The 20,604-nt window shown below is 56.3% G+C and overlaps 1 protein-coding gene across 1 annotated transcript in view; it reads left to right on the top strand.

The window, feature by feature from the left end:
- Positions 1 to 15,692, top strand: part of ARHGEF17 (Rho guanine nucleotide exchange factor 17) — a 55,877-nt gene extending 40,185 nt beyond the window's left edge. The window contains exons 3-21 of the mRNA XM_032356601.1: positions 2,327 to 2,509; positions 4,663 to 4,779; positions 5,003 to 5,095; positions 5,301 to 5,477; positions 5,774 to 5,824; positions 6,070 to 6,179; positions 6,284 to 6,369; positions 7,910 to 8,028; positions 8,358 to 8,571; positions 9,083 to 9,156; positions 9,747 to 9,946; positions 10,111 to 10,409; positions 10,903 to 11,152; positions 11,420 to 11,506; positions 11,809 to 11,876; positions 12,109 to 12,257; positions 12,693 to 12,867; positions 12,990 to 13,259; positions 14,121 to 15,692. Of these exons, the coding sequence (XP_032212492.1) occupies positions 2,327 to 2,509; positions 4,663 to 4,779; positions 5,003 to 5,095; positions 5,301 to 5,477; positions 5,774 to 5,824; positions 6,070 to 6,179; positions 6,284 to 6,369; positions 7,910 to 8,028; positions 8,358 to 8,571; positions 9,083 to 9,156; positions 9,747 to 9,946; positions 10,111 to 10,409; positions 10,903 to 11,152; positions 11,420 to 11,506; positions 11,809 to 11,876; positions 12,109 to 12,257; positions 12,693 to 12,867; positions 12,990 to 13,259; positions 14,121 to 14,317 (2,919 nt within the window). The 3' untranslated portion in view covers positions 14,318 to 15,692. The remainder of the gene's footprint in view (positions 1 to 2,326; positions 2,510 to 4,662; positions 4,780 to 5,002; positions 5,096 to 5,300; positions 5,478 to 5,773; positions 5,825 to 6,069; positions 6,180 to 6,283; positions 6,370 to 7,909; positions 8,029 to 8,357; positions 8,572 to 9,082; positions 9,157 to 9,746; positions 9,947 to 10,110; positions 10,410 to 10,902; positions 11,153 to 11,419; positions 11,507 to 11,808; positions 11,877 to 12,108; positions 12,258 to 12,692; positions 12,868 to 12,989; positions 13,260 to 14,120) is intronic.
- The last annotated feature ends 4,912 nt before the right edge of the window (positions 15,693 to 20,604 follow it).

Raw genomic sequence — 20,604 nt, 5'->3', positions numbered from 1 at the left:
CTGTCCTTGCCTTGTTCACACTTGGGAGGCTGGTGTGACCTGGGCAGGGCTCTCTGCCTTTCACTCTCCTGGCCAGTTCAGGGCTGCACATGTGGAGGCTTGCCGGACCTGCCAGGAGGGGAGCTAAGGATAGTTCTCAGGAGGCGGGACTGAGAGTATAAGCAGGAGAGTGTCAGCCGAATGGACTCCACGGCCCTAGTGTTCCCTCACAGTGACCACTGCCACCCGCATTGATTGGTATCATCCCTGCAAGCCAGGAGTTTCTTTTTTTTTTTCCTTTCTTTAAATTGAGGTATAATTAACATATGGTGTTACATTAGTGTCATGTGTAGGCCAGGCTTGGTATTTTTTTAAAGAAGAAATACGGAGGTTAACAGAGGCAATGGGATTTGAACCCACATTCTAAGACTATACCTTTCCTCAGGGTCACCCTCCCACTTTGAGTCTTTCTTTAACTCCCGAATTCCCAGCCAACAACCCCCTTTTTCCCTGACCCAGGCCCCTTCACCCAGCACTCCTGACCTTGTCTTTTTTCCCACAGTACTTACTGCCTTCCAACACGCATGTAATAATTTCAATATTTATGGCGTTTGTTTTCTGCCTCTCTCCACTGAGGTGTCAGCTCAACAAGCACGGAGACATTTGTCTACTCCCAGGTACCGCCTGGTGCTTAGAAGGAGGGACACTCAGTAGTTGCCCAGTGAGTAGTGATGAATGGGTGCAGGTGTTGGCTTCTAGAAGGTTCTGGATCAAGTTCTCTGCTTAGTCTTTCCTCCCACTGTGTGCCTGCTTCTGTGTGGGGTGTAGTTTAGCTCCTCTCCTTGTGGGGCAGCAGGTTGCCCCACCGTCCCCACATACCTCCCCCCCACCTCCCACCCCACCCCCACCCGGAGAGGACCCTGGCTCAGACTGGCCTAGGAATTTTTTTTTTTTAAGATTTTATTTATTTATTTGACGGACAGAGATCACAAGTAGGTGGAGAGAGGGGGAAGCAGACTCCCCGCTGAGCAGAGATCCCGATGTAGGGGGTGGGGGCTCGATCCCAGGACCCTGGGATCATGACCCAAGCGGAAGGCAGAGGTTTTAACCCACTGAGCCACCCAGGTGCCCCTGGCCTAGGAATTCTAGGAGGGAGGCTGCCTGCCTGCCCCTTCACCATCACCCGCTGGCCTTTTAAGAATCCCCAACCGGGCAAGAGGATTCTGTTGAGCTTGACTTTCTCGAGGCTGTTATATCAAGCCAGTTTTTAAAATGTTTGATATAAAGTTTGCCAGAACATTGCATTACTTTTTCAAACATCCTCATTTCTTGGGCTTGTAGTTAGAGTTTCGGCCAGTAGAGGGCGACCGCTGCGTGAGAACGCGTACTGCGAAGCAAGGCTCTTCATTCTCAGGAATCCGTGTTGAACGCAGATGGGAGGCGAAAAAGAGGAGTTTTAATCAGACTTGACTGTAGCCCTGAAAACCATGAAAACAGTGCTCAGATGGTGGCACGAAAGGCCTCCCAGGCCCCTCCTTGCTTTATTTCCCCCACAGCAGTTCTCAACTTTTAACTTTCCACATGTAACTGATTTGACGATAAACATCTCTGAACTCCAGGTTCATCCTGTAATTGATGGCATATGATAACTTAATTGGCAGCAATTTTTTCTTTTTCTTTTTTTTAATATTTTACTTATTTATTAGACAGAGATCACAGGTAGGCAGAGCGGCAGGCAGAGAGAGGACGAAGCAGGCTCCTTGCTGAGCAGAGAGCCCAATGCGGGGCTAGATCCCAGGACCCTGAGATCATGACCTGAGCTGAAGGCAGAGGCTTTAACCCACTGAGCCACCCAGGCACCCCACAGCAATTTTTTTTCTTAAAGATTTAATGAAATGTGGTTTATTTTTGTTTCTTCCTTATATCTGTTTGTTCCATCACACTAGACTGTAAGCTCCACTAGGCAGGGAGTTTGGTCTTCCTTGCTCACTGCTGAACTGTGCCTGTGCACAGTGACTGCTCAGTGAAGTGTCTGCTGAGTGAGCGCATGTGGGTCTCCCAGGAGCCCAGTCTACTTGCTTTCCTCACTCCACGCTCTGTGGGTTCATGCATCCAACATACTTTTACTGAGCCCACTCACCCCTGTCTTATGCCAGGCCCTGGGCCGCACAGTGAGAGGTGTGGGGATAGGTCTTCCTCTCTCCGCTAGAGCTCTGAGTCTAACGAGGGAGATCCGGAGGCATGGCCATTGAGTCATAGGCTCAGGTGATTTCGTATGCCCCCATGCCAGTGGGTTGGGATGCCATCCCTCTGAGGGTACCCAGACTGACCTGTAGGGGACCCCCAGGGCTACATGCAGCCGCTGAAGCAGCCAGAGAACTCCTTGCTCTGTGACCCATCGCTGGTGGATGAGATCTTCGACCAGATCCCCGAGCTCCTGGAGCACCACGAACAGTTCCTTGAGCAGGTGCGGCACTGTGTGCAGACCTGGCACGCCCAGCAGAAGGTGGGAGACCTGCTCGTCCAGTCGGTGAGTGTCCCTGCTGCCCGCTGCTGCAGCCCCCACGAGCCTGGGCCCCTCCTGGAAGGGGATGACTGCTGCCATGGACCCCCCTCCCCCACTCCACCTGGACACTGACTCTGATACCAGGTCCAACCCCAGAACCTGGGCACTGACTCCAGCCCTGTGGTTGACCTGAACCTGGACACCCCAAAACCTCAGAGCTTGGCTAGACTCTCTCACAGACCCCAGCCCCAACCAGTTCCTGACCCTGATCCTGGACCCAGCTCTAGTGGCTCACACTAACTTTGACCCTAGTCCTGACTTCGAGCTGGTCCTGACACTGACCCAGACCTCAGTGGTTGCTGGTACTGACCTCAGCCCTTACGTTGACTAGCTCTTTTCTCCATCCAGCATTTTAATCAGATAGCTAACTACTTGGCACTTAAGTGCTAGCCATTATTCTAAATACATTACATAAATCCACAAGGCTAGGAGAAAGGTGCAATTATTCCCCCAAGTTTAAAGTGGATGACTCTGCAGCATAGAGAGTAAGTAACCTGATCAAGGTCAAAGTGAGTGGTAAAGGGTTCAGGCTCCAAGAGCTGCGGGTCCAGTGCCCACACTGCCGCAGCCTGTGCCCCCCTTCATCACGAGCACGCCCCCACCTGTGAGCTCTTCAGGATCCCACCATAGTGAATGAGACTGTAGAAAAGGTATTGGCTTCAAAACTCAAAAAGAGCTGTAAAAGCAAAGCTAATAAACATTTAAATGTCTGTAAAAACATAGCACACCATTTTCTTTAGTTGTTAAATATAGTATTGTTTATACGAGCTTAATTGCATTTGAGAAAACTTAAGTTACATTTTGTTTTTTGGCCAGAATTCCCAGGAATGCACGGTGATGACTGATAAATCATAGCCAAACACAAACTAAACTGCTTACTCAGAGCCGAATGATTTCAAAAGCACAATTGTAAAATGCCTTTCAAAAATTGTACTAGCAAACAAACAAAAACAAACTTACAAACTTACCTGTTGTTGTGAGATGTGGATGTTCTTTCATGTGTTTGTGATGATGTGGGTGGGCCTTGGGTCTAAGAAGGTCTTAGAAGCTGCCTGCTGACCTGGAACAGATGTGGCAAGAACTCTGAAGGGACCCCCGTTGGGTGCTGACACCTCCAGGCCATTGCCACCCTCGCTGTCACCAGGCTCATCCCCTGTCTGGACTTGGATGCTGACCATGGTCTGACGAGCAGAAGCCCTGGTCCCAGGGAAGCGTCAGCAGAGCAAGCCCAGGGTGGGCTGGGGCGTAAGGGCTGTCTTCTCCGAGCCTCTGCTCTGTAGCACACCCCGGGCCTGGGGAGGGTGACAGTCAGCGCCTTAGAGACACAGGAGCTTGTGGGCCCAGAGGGGCCAGAAACAAATACCACCATAGGGCCCTTAATCCATCCGTGGTTCAGCTGATACAGGAACCAGGGTGTCCCACCACCTAGCCAGCGCTTCTGCCCAAGAACTTTAACATTTAGCCCAGCTATCAGCTGGCCATCAGTGCTAGCCACCAGCTGTGTGCCCCCACTGGAAAGGATGGACATTCCTATTGCCTTCCAGAAGAGAGTGTCGCCAGGGGGCTATCAAGGGAGGCCAGAGGCCAAGTGTGATTCCAGAAAGAGTTCTAGTCAGGGCAGGAAGGGCTTCCTGGAGGAGGCACGGTTGGAGCTTAGCCCTGAGATTGGATGATGGTGAGATTTGGATGTAGTAAGGGCATCTGGTGGAGAGAATTACATGGGCAAAGGCCAAGAGGCTGGAATGAGTCAGTGCCTCTCAGAGGACAGTGAGGAGGGGGAACTCCTGGCTGGACTTAATGAGGCTGGAGAGCAAGGGATGGAAATGCCCAGTTGGAAATGGGAGAGCCTGGTCTACAGGACACATCTAGGCATATGTATTTCCATGTACACACAGACCTAAGTAAGATACATGTTTGCACACACACATGCTCACAGGGTCACACATACAAGGTGTATGTGTATACACAACACGGGAGCACATACCCCATCCCTTAGAGACCACATCATGTCCAGTTGGAGGGAAAGGATGTTGGTTTGTGCATCACTGGAAACCAGGACCGGGTGAGGTGAAGTAAGGGACACCTTGAAGGTCCCCAACCTACCTCTTCACCCACAGTTCTCCAAGGACGTCCTGGTCAACATCTATTCTGCCTACATTGACAACTTTCTCAACGCAAAGGATGCCGTGCGTGTGGCTAAGGAGGCGAGGCCTGCCTTTCTCAAGTTCTTGGAGGTACTGGGGGCCAGCTAAGGGGGATGGACATGACTCCTACCTTGGGCCAGCTTTGGGAGGGGGCAAGAGCTCCCAGACTGGGCACCATAGCCTTAGGCTAGGGTTCAGCTTTTGCCCTTGGGCTGGGCTGGAGGCATTGGAGGCATTGGACAGGTCCCCAGCCATTCCCTTCTTTGCATGACATCCTCACACTGGTGCCCATCCACTTTGTCTCTGGTTTTAGCAAAGCATGCGTGAGAACAAGGAGAAACAGGCGCTGTCTGACCTCATGATCAAGCCTGTGCAGCGGATCCCACGCTATGAGCTTCTGGTGAAGGTGGGCATGGGAGGCACGTGAGGCTGTGGGGGGCTGGAAGGCCCCTCGATTGAGCCTGATGTCAGTGTCCCCAGGGGTCGGGTAAGAAGAGAAGTCCTCTCTGGAGTCTCCCTGTAGTCCCTCCTGCTCCAGCCATCAACATGGGGCTGCCGGGCCTGAAAGGGACAGCTGATAAGCAGGGGTCTTATCCCCATCTCCACACCAGGACCTCCTGAAACACACACCCGAGGACCACCCAGACCACCCACTCCTGCTGGATGCTCAGCGGAACATCAAGCAGGTGGCTGAACGCATCAACAAGGGTGTGCGGAGCGCAGAGGAGGCAGAGCGACACGCCCGTGTGCTGCAGGAAATTGAGGCTCACATTGAGGGCATGGAGGACGTGAGTGCCACCCGCCACCCAAGTCTTCGTTTACACCTGTGGTCCCCTGCAGTCACCGTCCCGTCCACCTCCACAGCGTGTCTGCCAGCATCCCCACCCATCTCTGTCCATAGCCACAACCGTGTTGTCTGTCTCTGGCCACAGATCCCGCAGCCTGAGCACACAGCATCAGGAGGACAGAGGGGATGCTGCTTCTACTGTCCTGGCCCGTGGAGGGGGGCCAGGGGTTCTTGGGGTCTGGGGAGGAGATGGGTTTAATAATTGGCCTTCAAGGTTTTGTCTCTCCTGCCCCACAGCTCCAAGCCCCTCTGCGGCGATTCCTAAGGCAGGAGATGGTCATTGAAGTGGTAAGAAGTGTCCCGTTGTCTACCCACCTGTTCCCATCTCCCTATTTTGTTCATACTTCTGCTCATACCTGCTGCCCTTGGGCCTCCCTGCTCTTCCCCACAACAGGAGTCCTGGGTCGAGTCCCAGCTCTGCCTCTGGGCATCTGGGGCAGAGCCCTCACCCCTCTCTGGGCCTGGCTGTCCCCTTGGGCACGGTGGGCAGGAGGGTGGGCCTCTGGGCCTGAGTCCTGCCTCGGACCCCACAGAAGGCCGTCGGTGGCAAGAAGGACCGGTCTCTCTTCCTGTTCACGGACCTCATCGTCTGCACGACCCTAAAGCGGAAATCGGGTTCCCTGCGGCGCAGCTCCATGAGCCTGTGAGTGGCTGGGGCGGGGTTGGGCTGGGGCAGCGGGGGAGCAGCTGTCCTTCCCTGCCCCCACTGCGCCGGCTGGGCCAGAGCTCCCCCTTGGCTCCCCACAGGTACACGGCAGCCAGCGTCATCGACACGGCCAGCAAGTACAAGCTGCTGTGGAAGCTGCCGCTGGAGGACGCGGACATCGTCAAAGGTGGGGCTGCCCCAGGCCTGCCTGGGGGATCTGGGTGTCCGGGCCCTCCTCTCAGAAGCCCTCCTGGAGGGCTTGCCCTGTGGCCAGGCTGGCTGCCTGGATCTGTCTGCTTTTCTGTTGCGGGGGCCTCACTTTCCTAGCCAATATTGGGGGAGGGTGGCCTGCAGGATCGGTGTGCCCAACACAGAGCCACACCAGGACCTGTGCACACAGACCACCTTCTGACGGGGCAGGGACCTCACCTAGGCTGGGGTGGTGCGGGGGCACAGACACACCTGCCACCAGCCACTGACCACGGCACCAGCATCCTATTAGATGACGATGCACTGCTCTGGTCCAGCAGTTTAGCTCATCGGGAGCAGAGACTCCCTTAATTTAGTGCAAGCAGAAGGCTGGTTGGAAAGATCTATGTTGTTTGGGGCTGAGGTGGTTTCAGAGAATTGCTCCTCCTGCCTGTTCTCACTGCTTTCTCTGCTTCCTCCTTCCTTCCACCTCCTGTGCTCCCTCATGGCCTGCTCCGCATCGTGGCCTTTCTCCCTAGCTGCTCCAGGATCCGAAGTTTACCTTTCTGAGGGGGCGGGTTGGTCTGGGATGGTGGTGTGGGTGCCTCTGGGCTGGCAGGCAGTTCGGGTCCAGACTCTGTCCCTAGGCTTAGCTGTGGTGGCCCCCAGGGCAAACCCAGGCCGGCCTCACGTGGGCCGCTGTGGAGGAATACAAGCTGATGGTTGGTCCGGTTTGTCTCTTCTCACTGGAACACAGGCCAGTTGATAAAGTGACTACCTTTAGGTCAGGTGTCTGCTCCTGGCCCCATCGAGTGTGGTCAGAGTGGGGCAAGGTCCTACAGAAGAAACCAGGGCTGCCCAGGCAGTGAGCATTGTTGGGGTGGGGTGGGAGGAATGGCATCCTTTAGAAGGAGTAGGAGAAAACCCAAGCCTTAGCTTTCCTGGTACATTCCACTGCTGTCTACTCTGCCCATTGGTGGGTTCCTGGTCTAGGGTGGACACCCCTGACCAGACAGTGTTGGGTGTGGGGATGCTGAGCTGGCCTGTGGGTCCAGCTGCTTGGCTGTGGTCAGGTATGGGGTAGGACTAGAGAAATCCAGAGCATCAGCTCATTTTCCCCTCCTGTCAGGGAACGGAGTCCCTTGGTCAGCGATTTGACTGCCCGAGGCTCTGGCTGCCAGGCCGACTCCCTTGTGGGGGCCGCACCCCTGCAGCTTCTGGTGTCAGCGGGAGGCTGCCGAAGCTACAGGGCTGTCCGCCGCCTATTCCGTGTGCTCCTCCGTGGGGCTCTCCAAGGGACCAGCACCCTGGGCCAGGTGGCTCTGAATTAGGCCCAGTCCCTGTTGCCAGGCCTGGTGTTTCTCTGCGAGCCACCTGGCTATCACTCTGATCCTTGGGTCTTGGGGTTGACCAGCTCTCAGCTTGTCAGGCCACTCCCCATGCTCGACTGCAGACTGTGAGGAAAGGGGAGACTGTCTGTCCAAGCCTGACCTTGTCTGCTTCTGTATCTGTCGATGGCCTTCCTCTGTCTCTACCAGGGGCATCCCAAGCCACCAATCGGGAGAACATCCAGAAGGCTATCAGCCGCCTGGATGAGGACCTGACCACCCTGGGCCAGATGAGCAAGCTCTCGGAGAGCCTTGGTTTCCCCCACCAGGTCTGTGCTCTCTGCCTGAGGCAGGGGGAGTGGGGTGATGGGGGTTCCCAGACCCTATCTGAGGGAGAGAGAACAGCCTCTTCATTGCCTGAGGAAGAGGTCACTCAGCTCTGTCACTTATTGGAAGGGAAAAGTACAGTCTTTTGGCAGCTGAGGGAAGTGATGTGTTCCAGGCCTGAGGGTGGAGACACAGCTCTGTCCCCAGCTGAGGGAGGAGAGAGGGCCCATCATGTCTTGGTGGGGGGGGGTCAGGTCCCCACTTAGTTCTCAGGGCAGGAACAGACTGTGGGGAGATGTCAGGGCCTAAGGCTGGGCCCTCCACCCGGCAGAGCCTGGACGAAGCACTGCGGGACCTCTCAGCTGCCATGCACCGGGACCTGTCAGAGAAGCAGGCGCTGTGCTACGCGCTTTCCTTCCCCCCTACCAAGCTGGAGCTGTGCAGCACGAGGCCCGAGGGCACGGACTCCTTCATCTTTGAGTTCCCTCACCCTGACGCCCGCCTTGGCTTTGAGCAGGCCTTTGATGAGGCCAAGAGGAAACTGGGTAAGCCAGGCCCATGCTGGTGTCCTCTTTCCAGCACTTCCAGGCAGTGGGCGGCACCATGCCGCGGTGTGGGAGATCAGGAACCAGAAATCCCAAGACCCCTGTGTCCTGTGCTTCAGTCCCTGCTCAGGGGGAGGGTGGCCTGAGACTCCCGAGGAGAAACGGGACTTGCTCCCCCGGGCCGGGGGGGGATTCAGTGGATGGAAAGGGTGAACTTAGGACGGGGCACTGCTGTGGAGAGGAGGCAGGACCCTCCTCCCTGCGCGTCCTCCATACACTCTGAGCAGGCCTGGAGCAGGGAAAGCTGTTAGAGTCTGTGGCTTAGAGGATCTTTGAGACTTCTGGGTCTGCCTCCCACACTGTACAGGTGGGAAAATTGAGGCCGGGGACAAGCAGGGCATAACCCACAGCCCCCTCGCTTTCCTCTGAGAGACCCTGATGAGCAGGGTGGGAAGGGAAATGGTCGAGGGCAAGGTGGAAGCTGAGCAGTATTTGTCCATTTCCACTACAGCCTCTAGCAAAAGCTGTCTAGACCCCGAGTTCCTGAAGGCCATCCCTATCATGAAGACCCGCAGTGGCATGCAGGTGCGTGGGGGGCCCCGGCCCCACGGGTACACATGGTTTTGTTGGGGGTCCACGAGGTACCTGTCTCGAACATGACAGCCGCCCCGTGTCTGTGAGTGTACTACTCTGCACATGCATGTGACTACTATGTGGGTCGTGTACATATGGGTGTGGCCACACACATCTGTGTGTGCACGTGAGCAAAGGCTGTCCGATGGGCATGAGGTGTCTAAGTCACGCGCCTAAGTCTGACTACATCTGGACAGCGGTTACCACTTTTCACACTTGTTACCTCATACATTTGGGATCGTATTTAGGGTTTCCATGTGTGTGGCTGTCTGTGTACACATATGTACGTGAAGGGACGAGACTGACATCATGCGGGCATATGTGCCTCTGGCCCACAGAGTGGCCCATGCGCTGTGCATGTGTGTGTGTGTGTGTGTGCATGCGTGTGTACACGCGTGTATGGGGGGTGTCCTGGGAGTTCATGCCCCCCTGCACTGTAGGCCCACCTCCCTCCGTTCCGCCAGCCAGCTGGAGAGCGGGGCGGGGGGAGCTGGCAGCCCTTCCCACATTCACCTTCCGCTATCTGTTGGTGCCGTCTGCAGTTCTCGTGTGCAGCCCCGACCCAGAGCAGCTGCCCTGAGCCCATGCCTGAGGTGTGGGTGTGCAACAGTGACGGCTACGTGGGTCAGGTGTGCCTGCTGAGCCTGCGCGCTGAGCCTGACGTGGAGGCCTGCATCGCCGTCTGCTCCGCCCGCATCCTCTGCATCGGGGCCGTGCCTGGTCTTCAGCGCCGCGGCCACAGGTGAGGCCGGCGACAGTGGGACAGCCGGGCACATCCGGCTCCCAACCCCTCTGCAGCTGTGGGCGAAGCTGGTGGATGGGGCGGGGCCTTGGGGGCTGGCGTCCAAGCAGTGGGACAGAGCCCCGGCTCCTGGAAGCTTCCATCCCCACCCCTGTATCTCACAGGGAGCGGCCTGCCTCGCTGAGAAATCCCCCAGAGACGGCCCTGGAGACCCCTGGTCCAGAACTGGACGTCGAGGCTGTGGATGAAGAAGCAGCAACGCTGGCAGAGCCGGGGCCCCAGCCCTGCCTCCATATCTCCATCGCAGGCTCGGGGCTGGAGATGGCCCCAGGCCCTGCCGAAGGAGACCCCCGCCCGGAATTGGTGCCCTTTGACAGCGACTCCGATGATGAGTCTTCACCCAGCCCCTCGGGAACCCTGCAGAGCCAAGCCAGCCGGTCCACCATCTCCTCTAGCTTTGGCAGTAAGTGCCTGGCTTGGGGCTGTCAGGCAGGGTGGACTACCCTGAGGAGGGGGCACCCAGCAGGTACTGATGGGTGAGGAGGGACCAGTGTCAGCAAAGGCATGGCATCGAGTCTCAGGATGTTAGCACACAGAGCAGGGCGAGCCGGCAAGGTGGGGGAAGGGGGACTGGGACAGCAAGGACCCAGAGGGCAGCGGGCCAGTCAGGCCAGACCCCGAAGACCCCAGAACGCCCTGTCAAGTAGGGGAGATGGAGTAGGGGCTGGAGTGGTTGATCCGCCTGTCCACAGCATGATGGTGGATTGGCGTGTGTAGCCAGCAGAATAACTAGGCTTGAGAGGGGCAGATGCCTCGGGGAAGCGGGGAACAGGTGGGAGGCCCTCAGGGGGGACTTGGCCGGGAGGAAGGCATAGAGGGGAGATGTGGGCCTGGAAAGGTGACAGGTCTTGGGCCCAGCAGAGGGGAATGGAGGTAGACACCTTTGTCTTCCTCAGATGAGGAGACTCCGAGCTCCAAGGAGGCCACGGCAGAGACAACCAGCTCAGAGGAGGAGCAGGACCCTGGCTTCTTGCCCTTGTCGGGCTCCTTCGGGCCTGGCGGTCCCTGCAGCACCAGCCCCATGGATGGGAGAGCCCTTCGCCGCTCTAGCCGTGGCTCCTTCACCCGGGGCAGCCTTGAGGACCTGCTGAACGTTGACCCTGAGGCCTACCAGAGCTCTGTGTGGCTGGGCACTGAGGATGGCTGGTAGGGGCAGGATAGGAGCCAGGGACACAGAACCCCGAGCTCTGTGCTTGGGAAACCACATGGTATCCTGAAACAGAAGCGGGAGGGCTTAGGGTCTTACCTCAGAAGTACGACCCGCTGGGGCTCCTGCGGGGTCTGAAGCCTACAGGGAGGCTTTGGGATCTCAGTACCTTGGCCCCTGGCAGGGGGGAGGTGGTGGTGGGACCGAGGTGGAGGGCGAACTGCGGGCGGCAAGCCTTGGTCACAGGTGCATGCTCCGATTCACAGCGTCCACGTGTACCAGTCCTCTGACAGCATCCGTGACCGCAGGAACAGCATGAAGCTCCAGCACGCGGCCTCTGTGACCTGCATATTGTAAGGCCCTTGGCCAGTCCTCCTGGTCCAGACCCTCCTACCCATGCAGGCCTCCTTCTGTTCACCTAGCTCTCCCTGTTCTACTGTACCCTTCTTTCTGTGGAGGCTTGCCCTAGGCCAGCTGGGCCTCTCCTACAGTGTGTGACGGTGGTCGAGTTACTACCCCTTTCTGGCCTTGGGCTCCCTACCTGGAGCGTCAGTCTCTTGGGCATCGTAGCCATTCTGTCTGGGAGTCCCTTGGCCCCAAGGGACCTCCTCTGGCCTCCTGAAACCCCTGACTCCTTCCCCTTTGCCCTGCCCAGGTATCTGAATAACCAGGTGTTTGTTTCTCTGGCCAATGGAGAACTTGTGGTCTACCAACGAGAAGCAGGTGAGTGCCCTCCATACCCCGCCCCGCCAGCGTGACTGGTGCAGGCTCTCTCCCTGAGGCCCATGAGTGAGTCCGGAGACGTGGCTCTGGGCCCCTCTCAGGCCCTCTCTGGGCCTCGGTGTCCTCATGTACAAATGCGGAGTTTAGCATCTATAATTACCTTTGTGGGGGTGAGGCTCCAGGGCAATACCAGACTGAATTTGCTGTTTTCTTTATCCTGCTCCCACTCTAGGCCATTTCTGGGACCCCCAGAACTTCAAGTCAGTGACCCTGGGTTCTCAGGGGAGCCCCATCACCAAGATGGTGTCCGTGGGTGGGCGGCTGTGGTGTGGCTGCCAGAACCGGATCCTTGTCCTGAGCCCTGACACACTGCAGCTGGAGGTACCGGTGGGCGTGGGGATAGAATTGGTGATTTGGGGTAAGCCTGGCCCATGAGAGAGGGAGCTGAGACCATGGGGGCCATAAGAAAGCATCCATCTGTCCAGAGAGAGGCCCGTGATTGATCCGAAAACCCTCTGAGCTCTAATATCCTCTGATCACAGAATCACTGAGCTGCAGGGGAAAAGCCAGCTCCAATTTTAATTTCTGAGGCTTAATGGGGGGCTTCACTGAAACCAGGCTTTGACAGGTTGGTCATCTAGACCAAGGAGCGAGGCCACCTCTGCCGTCAGCCAGGGGGCTTTCTGGAGAAGTCTGGTGTGAGCTGTAGGGGTGAGGCAGGTACTGGTGGAGCATGAGGCAGGGAGGGGCCGGGGAGGGCAGGCCTGCCAGTCGCCCACATGCTCTCTCTCCCTCCCCTCCCACCGCTCTGGCCAGCACACGTTCCATGTGGGCCAGGATTCCAGCCGCAGCGTGGCCTGCATGGTGGATTCCAGCCTGGGGGTATGGGTGACGTTGAAAGGCAGTGCCCACGTGTGTCTCTACCACCCGGACACCTTTGAGCAGCTGGCAGAGGTAGACGTCACACCCCCTGTGCACAGGATGCTGGCAGGTACTGATCTCCATCCACCCCTGCCCCTGCCCCTTCCCCTTGGAGCCCTTCTGCCCCCATATCGAGGAGGCTGAGCCGGGGGCCAGGAGGCAGCCCTAGCTCCAGTCCGTCTCGCCCCCTAGGCTCGGACGCCATCATCCGGCAGCACAAGGCCGCCTGCCTGAGGATCACGGCGCTGCTGGTGTGCGAGGAGCTGCTGTGGGTGGGCACCAGCGCCGGAGTCGTGCTCACCATGCCCACCTCATCCAGTGCCGTCAGCTGCCCGCGAGCACCCCTCAGCCCCACCGGCCTAGGCCAGGGGCACACTGGCCACGTCCGCTTCTTGGCTGCCGTCCAGCTGCCAGATGGCTTCAGCCTGCTCTGCCCAACCCCGCCACCTCCCCCAGACACGGGTGGGTTTGTGCCCCCTCCTCTGGCCCAGAGGGTCCGGATTCTGTTTAAGATCCACCCCCTTTTCCATCAGAAGAGGTTTTTAAGAGGGAAGAAGAGTGTAGTACGGGCTGGAAGTGGCACAGAGAGCAGGAAGTAGGCTCTAAAGTCCCCAAAATAAAACCTTCCCGGATGTGGGCTGTGTGCACACCTCGGTCCAGAATTGTCACCGGAGATAGGGAGTGAACTGTAAGAACTGTCACCTAAGAATCAGACCATGGCACAGTAAGGGATGCAGACAGCAGGCAAACAGAGAAGGCCAGAAATGAGGGCCAGGGCAGGGCGTCAGGAAGTCCCGGGCAGAGTGGGAAATGGAGCAGAAGCAACTAGAACACAGAATGGCAGGTGGGACAGACATGGACTGGGAGGGTTAGCAAGGGAAGCGTGTTAGGAGATGGCATCCGTCAAGGAGCGCCACAGTGAGCCAAGGCTTGCTTTGATCAGGCAGGAAACCGTATTCCCATGAGGAGGTGCCTGTGGGAACCGAGAAGCAGGGAAGCTTTGGGCGGGAGAAGACCTCAGCATCCCGGCTGGGAAAGTAGGAAGCGGTTTAAGGAAGACAGTACATGTGTAATGGGGGAGGGGTTGCCGAGAGCTTATGTCACTCTGACTTGGACGCACAGATAAGAGGTAAGAAGTTGTGTGACTGCCAGGAAGTGGGTATTTCTTTCCAAAGATGTTCTTGGCTAACAGGAAGTAGGATTCCCCCACAGAAAGTATGCCTGTTTTTCTTCCTGTCTTCTAGGGTGAGGCAGGCCCTTAGGGGACAGCACAGCCACCAGTCCCACTCCAGCTAACAGACTGTCTCTCTCTCCATCCTCCAGGCCCTGAGAAGCTGCCATCCCTGGAGCACCGGGACTCCCCTCGGCACCGAGGACCTGCCTCGGCCAGACCTAAAATGCTCGTTATCAGTGGTGGGGATGGCTACGAGGACTTCCGACTCAGCAGTGGGGGTGGTGGCAGCAGCGAGACGGTGGGCCGAGACGACAGCACAAATCACCTCCTCCTGTGGAGGGTGTGACCCTGTCCACTGTGGCCCAGGACTTGCCTGCCCAGCTGCCCTCGGCCTGCTTGCCTCTTCCTAGCCCACACTTGCTAGCGGTCTCTGACCGGGAACGTCCCACCAGGGGCACACCTGTGCCTGCGCAGGCTCCCTCTCAGCCCCGAGGAAGTATTCCTGATGGAACTCCTGCTGGCCAGCAGGCCAAGGCCTTTGCCGACCCTCCGGCTGCTTCGGTGCCCCCAGTCATGACGGGTGGGGCAGGGGGGCATGTGGGCTGCCCAGGACCGCTGTCCCTGGAGCTTCTACCAAAGACACGGCCGGGCCTGGACCCCCTGGGGCTAGGGAGGGCCATGTGCAATATTTGGAGGGTTTTCTGGGGGCAGTGGGAGGGCTAGGGACAGAAGCCTTTCCCATGTACAGTATTTATGTTCCTTTCTAGATGCGTACCTTCCCAAGCACTTATTTATGCAATGACCTGGGCAGGGGTGATTTGAGGAAGTCACAGAAGGGGAAAGACCCTATTCCTGCTCTGAGGGCCACCCTGGGGCCCTAAGCGAGCCTTCCTGGAAGGACCAATCCCCCTCATTACATACTTGCGCACACATGTGCATAGACACATGGGTGTGTGCACGCGCGTGCGTGCACACACACACACACACACACACACTGCATGTTCAGGGCACTAGAATATTGCCTCTTAACATACACTTTCCATGGCCTTGTCATGATTGGGCTGCCCTCCAGTATCCAGAGCCAAGGACCAAGCACCCTCAGTCATCCAGAACAAGGTGATGGCTGCAGGGGGCAGTGACTCCCGTGTGGGGCCTCCCCAGGCTTTGGCATTTCCTAACTTGTTGGCAGTGCCTTTAGTCGTTTCCAGATTTGTTAACACTGATGGGGACTTGGACAGGGCTCTTTCCTGGCCTGAGCAGGGAAGAGGAAAGGGCCCTTGTTCTCCTCCAAGCTGCCCCCGCAGCTCCTGTGTCTCATGCACTGGCACATATGGTCACCTTGGCAGGGTGAGCCTGGGAGCCCCCCTCACTCGGACCATTGAGACCCTCTTTTCACACCCTTCCTGCCAGGGCAGCCCCTCCAGGAAGAATACCCAAAGCCCAGGGGCTGGATATGGCCTCTTCAACTGGGAACCACTTACAGGCAGCCTCTTCCCTGCCCCCTGGATGGCCGGAGCCAGTCTGACCCCCAGCCCCCTTGCTTCTTCAGCTGCAGCTCCAAAGGTCTGGTTTCAGATGGGGTTTGTTTGGTTCTGTTTTTGTTTGGGGTGCGTGGGTCATTGTGGTCTTAGAGTTATGTTTCTCTTGCTACCAAACAGTCATGTATTAACTTTCCTTGGATGATGAATTTTAAAGAGTCAATAAATAGAAACACCAAATGACCACTCCCCATTGGTGGCACGGGGGCCTCCAGCCACCAGCCTCAGGGCTCCCCAGCAGACGGGCTTCCCAACACCACTCACTTGAGCAGAAGGGAGGGCTCAGAGACCAAGAAGGTGCTGGGAAGGCAAGGCCACAGGCAGGTCGCTGTCCCTGTCTGGGCTGTTTCTCTCGTCAGGAAAACAAGGTCTCATGCCCATTCACAGCTTTGTGACCAGGGCGACATGTTAGAACGCCTTAAAGATTACATGTGTGAATATAAAGTATGATCCATAATTATATGTCCATATAAGTATACATTCCCAGGCTCCCCACAGCTTCTCAGTCGCTGGGCCTGGGATGGGGCTTAGGAGTCCGAAGCTGACAGGCAGCGCGTGACAAACAAGGCGACCAGAAGACCAGACGGCTCCGGCAGGAAACGGTGTTCTGCAGCAAAGCCTTGTGTGAGGCTGGGGAATCTGACAGAAGCCAAAGTGACTTAACGCTTTAGAGCAAGGGTGGAATCCAAGTCTGTCTGATTTCTGGTCCAAAGTGTGGTACATCATTAAATCAGACGGAAGAACACAAAGGCCAACCCATGGGGCCGGCCAGTCCTGGAGGGCAGATCCCCTCCCCACGGGGTACCCCTGCAGAGCTCAAGATGGCGACCTCTTGTAATGGGCAGAGGCAGGGCCCCGCTCTGCTGAACACCTTGGAACGTTTTTCAACCTAAGTGATCAGTTGCTGAAGAGGGAGAGTAGTTTGATGCTTTGCAAACTGGTATACACACACCTTGGGTCTGCTGGGCCATCAAGGTCCATCTCTCCGCAGCATCACTTCACCTGGAATATCTGGGGAGGAGGGGATGATATTATTATTATTTTTTAAGATTTTATTTATTTGACAGACAGAGATCACAAGTAGGCAGAGAGGCAGACAGAGAGAGAGGAGGAAGCAGGCTCCCTGCTGAGCGGAGAGCCCGATGCGGGACTCGATTCCAGGACCCTGAGATCATGACCTGAGCCGAAGCGGAGGCTTAACCCACTGAGCCACCCAGGCGCCCCAGGGGATGATATTAAACACACATATTCCAGAATGGAAGGCAACAGTCATGTGGAATTCATGGTGAAAAACAGAACACGGAAAGCTTTGCCACTAACTAGCTATGTGACCTTGGAGGGGTTCCATCCCCTGTAAGCCTTCATTTCTTCCTCTATAAAATGGGGCCTATGATCATTTCCCCCACGAAGAAGAGATTTGTTGTGCCCTGAAATAAAAGGGGGGAGCTAACTAGTGGAACCACTAATTCAGTAGTTGCCAGCACAGTAGCCCGGATATGGGAGCTCCCTCAGGACACCTGGCCCCTCCACCTTGAGACTCTGCTCCCTCCCTTGCTGCCACATGTCTGCTGTTCTCACTGCTCACAGTGGCTTTTGTGGCCTCTCGGCCTCTGTGCCTTCAACATAGGTGCCCTGGCCAGACTTTAGTTTCGGCGCTGGGCACCCAAGGGTGGGTCCCCAACATTTTCCCAGCTCAAGTGCCTCAGCAGGACTGGGCCTGGCCCAGCCAACTGTTACTTAGGAGGTCACATCCTGGGGCCCTGGTCAGCCTGTGGATGGGTGGTTAGCCCTGAGCCAGTCAGCTGTGGGCAGGGAGGTCCTGGGATGAACAGTCATCAGGCTACTGGCCATGGAGAGAGTTCTGGAAGAATCTGCTCCTCTAAATCAGTAGTTCTCAATCTTGGCTGCTCATTAGAGTCACCTGAGGGGCCCAGCCCACACCCCAGACCAATTAAATCAGAATCTGGATGGTGGACCCAGGTGCCACTGTTTTTCAAGGGATCTGTGTTGAAGTATAACATTTGTACAGAGAATTACACAAACTTGTGTTTGTTAGCATGTGACTTGATGAATTTTTGTGAAGTGAACACCTCCAGATCAAAAAAACGATTATTTCGTCACCTTGAAAGCTCTTCGTATCCCCCCTCTGAGTCTGTCCCCCCATACTAACCACTACCCTGGCTTATGACCCCACGTTTTAATTTTGCCAGCCCGAACTTGAAACCAGGGTATGACCAGGGCTGGCCAGGGTATGACCAGGGTCAGAGGAAGTGGGGCTTAGGTTTTGTATGGAAACAGAACAGCCTGAGCCAAGGCAGTCAGGGGAGGGGAGGGCCCAGAGGGAGGAGTCTGCAGGGCAGGCCCAGCTGGAGCAGAGGAAATGGTAGGGGAAGCCAGAGTGTGAGCCACTTATTTTGTTCCTTGCTCCATTCCCAGGCTGCCTGATACACAGTAGAGGCTCAATAAATACTTGTGGAATTCAATCTGGAGGATCCAGTTGGGGCCCCCCTTTAGGTCTTAAATGTCACAGGACAATAACTCCAGCTCCCAATTATTGTTTGCTCCAACTCAGGAGCATGGACCATCTCGCCAAATCCTCATGACATTGGTACCATTATTCTCTTTTCAAATGAGGAAACTGAGGCTCAGGGAGGTAAAATGCCTTCCTCAAGGTCACCAGTCTGCTAAGTGGTGCAGCCTGGATTCACATATGGTCTGTCTGCTTGGGGCTCTATGGCTCAAGGGAGAGAGGAGGGGCGGCCACGCAGAGTGGCTGGAGGACAGGAGTATGGAGTCTGAGCAGCCACATCCAGTCACTCAGGAGGTGTCTGACTCGTATTCTGTAGACCAGCCCAGGGCAGGGTGTCCTGACCTCAGAGGATGGGAGACAACCATCTCTTCTTCAAAGGGGTTCTCCAGGTGGTCCTTGGGCTGGGGACAGAGGGCAGGATTTAGCTAGCTGACATCCACCTCACGGGGAAGATGAGGCACAGAGAGGGTTAGGGACTTAACCTCAGGTCACACAGCAAGGCAACACTGAGGCTGGGGAGCTGGGGTGAGGTGGGTTAGGGGGCAGCCCAGGCAGGAAGATTTCCTGTGGTCAGAACAGTCAGAGAAAGACCCTTAGAACCCAGGAAGCACAGACTGGATTAGCTGGTCTCCAGGGGTCCCATTGTACACTTCAAACGGGTTAGTAGTAGTCTGCAGGTCTAGAAGTCTTGGTGTAAGCCATGGCAAGTCTGGCTAAGGCCCTGCCTTAGACCTTCTGGGGAGGAGATGGGGTACCCAGACATCCAAACTCAAGCCTCAGCCCGAGCCTCTCCTCACTGTGTGACCCTAGGCAAGTGTCTGCTGTCCCTGGAACCAATGACCTATGTGAGCCCTTCACATCTTTTGCATGCCTGCCAAACACCAATTCTCCCTTCTGTCCTCGCAGACTTTAAGCCACAGGCGAGGTTGCAGGAAGCAGCAAGGGAAATTGCTATTTTGGGCCCATTATGGCCAATGAGGAGCCGTCCCTGGCAAAGGCAAGTGAACAGGCCTCCTAAGCTGGATCAGGGAGAAATTGCAGGGCTAAAGTGAGAAGGGGGACACTGAGCAGAGTCCACATGCCAGACTGCAGGGAGGACACTGAGCAAGAACTGAAGACACAGGAGGAGAGGGAGCAGATAAGGGTTCTGAACCCAGTGTCCTGAAAGAAGCTGGTGTCCCCGACATGGGGTCTCAATAGATTCTCACTACACCCTGGGCTGGTGAGCTTGCACTCAGAGAGGTAAAGTCACTTGCTTAAGCCACACAGGCCACACAGCCTGGCAATGGCAAAACTGGAACTTGACCCCTATCTCTGTGACCCCAGAACCCAACCCCAGTGAGATTCCAGACCCAGCTCAGGGTCTGGACCTAAATTTGGCCTGAGCCTAGCTCTCAGGCCCAGCAGCCTCAGCTCAGTTCCTGTCCTGCCCCAAGTCTGAGGCCCACCCTGGCCTCCTAGCCACAGTTCCTCCTTAGACCAAAGCCCACCCCTCCCCTTGGCTCCCTCACACAGGGGGGCAACCGACATTTAGAGGGGTAGGACTTGGCCAGTTAAAGGTTAGCCAAGTGCAGAATATTGAAAAAAAAATTTTTTAAAGATCTTTTACTTTTAAGTAATATCTGTACCCAATGAGGAGTTCAAACTTACAACCCGGAGATAAACCGTCCTATTCTCCACTGACTGAGCCAGCCAGGCGCCCTTAGAGAGCATTCCTCCTGCTTTGTTACTTCCTTGTTAAAATTCCATTGCGGCCAGCAGAGGGCGCCACGATTCCTGGTCCACACCCGCAGAGACTGACATCTTGTTCAGATCCCTTGTCAACAACAGCACCGCATGGCTCAGATCCTGTGGGACAGGGTCCCCACTGCAGGCAGGGCCTCTGTGGAGCATGGAGTCCACATCCCTGACTCTGGAGCACCATCACAGCTCATACTGGCTTACTGGGGCTTGTGTGGGGCCGCCTAGGGTGAGGTGCAGGCTTTCTTTGGGCTCAGCTCCTCAGCTGTACTATGACAAGTTCACATGAGATGGTCTCTGAGGTCCCTAAGGGTAGGGATTGTAATGCTAAGATTTCGCGGGCTCATCTGCGATGCCAGGAGTTTTAAAAGCCTATGATTGTGAGAGTCCTTTGTTCTCCAGCCTGTGGCTCTCCAAGATCCCCAAGAAGTCAATTTAAATCTCCTGTGGCTTCCACAACTCCTTCCCTGCCTCCTCACTAGATGCTCCCAGATTCTTGGGCAGGGTCCCATCTATAGCTCATTGTGGCTCAGGAGTCAGAGCTCTCAGTAAATAACAATTAGGCTCCCTCATAATCCGAGGACTCAGGGAGAGAGGAGAGGCGTGCGATCTGTGGCTCCAGGAGCTACGACTCTACAGAGCTGCAGCCTGAGAGCCCAAAAGTGCCAACCAGAGCCCCCAGAGCCACAAGAGGGACCACATCAGCCCCACCATCCCTGCTCTGTTCTCTTGGCTCTGGGGCTACTGCCCGCCCTTTCCACTTGTGCAGGTGGGGCAGATTGCCTCGTCCCACAAACAACTAGAATAACCTTTAGGTAACAAATC

Source organism: Mustela erminea, chromosome 9, assembly GCF_009829155.1.
Source record: "Mustela erminea isolate mMusErm1 chromosome 9, mMusErm1.Pri, whole genome shotgun sequence".
Classification (NCBI taxonomy): domain Eukaryota; kingdom Metazoa; phylum Chordata; class Mammalia; order Carnivora; family Mustelidae; genus Mustela; species Mustela erminea.
Note: the sequence above shows the minus strand (reverse complement) of the source record. Positions and strands in the feature narration are given on the sequence as shown.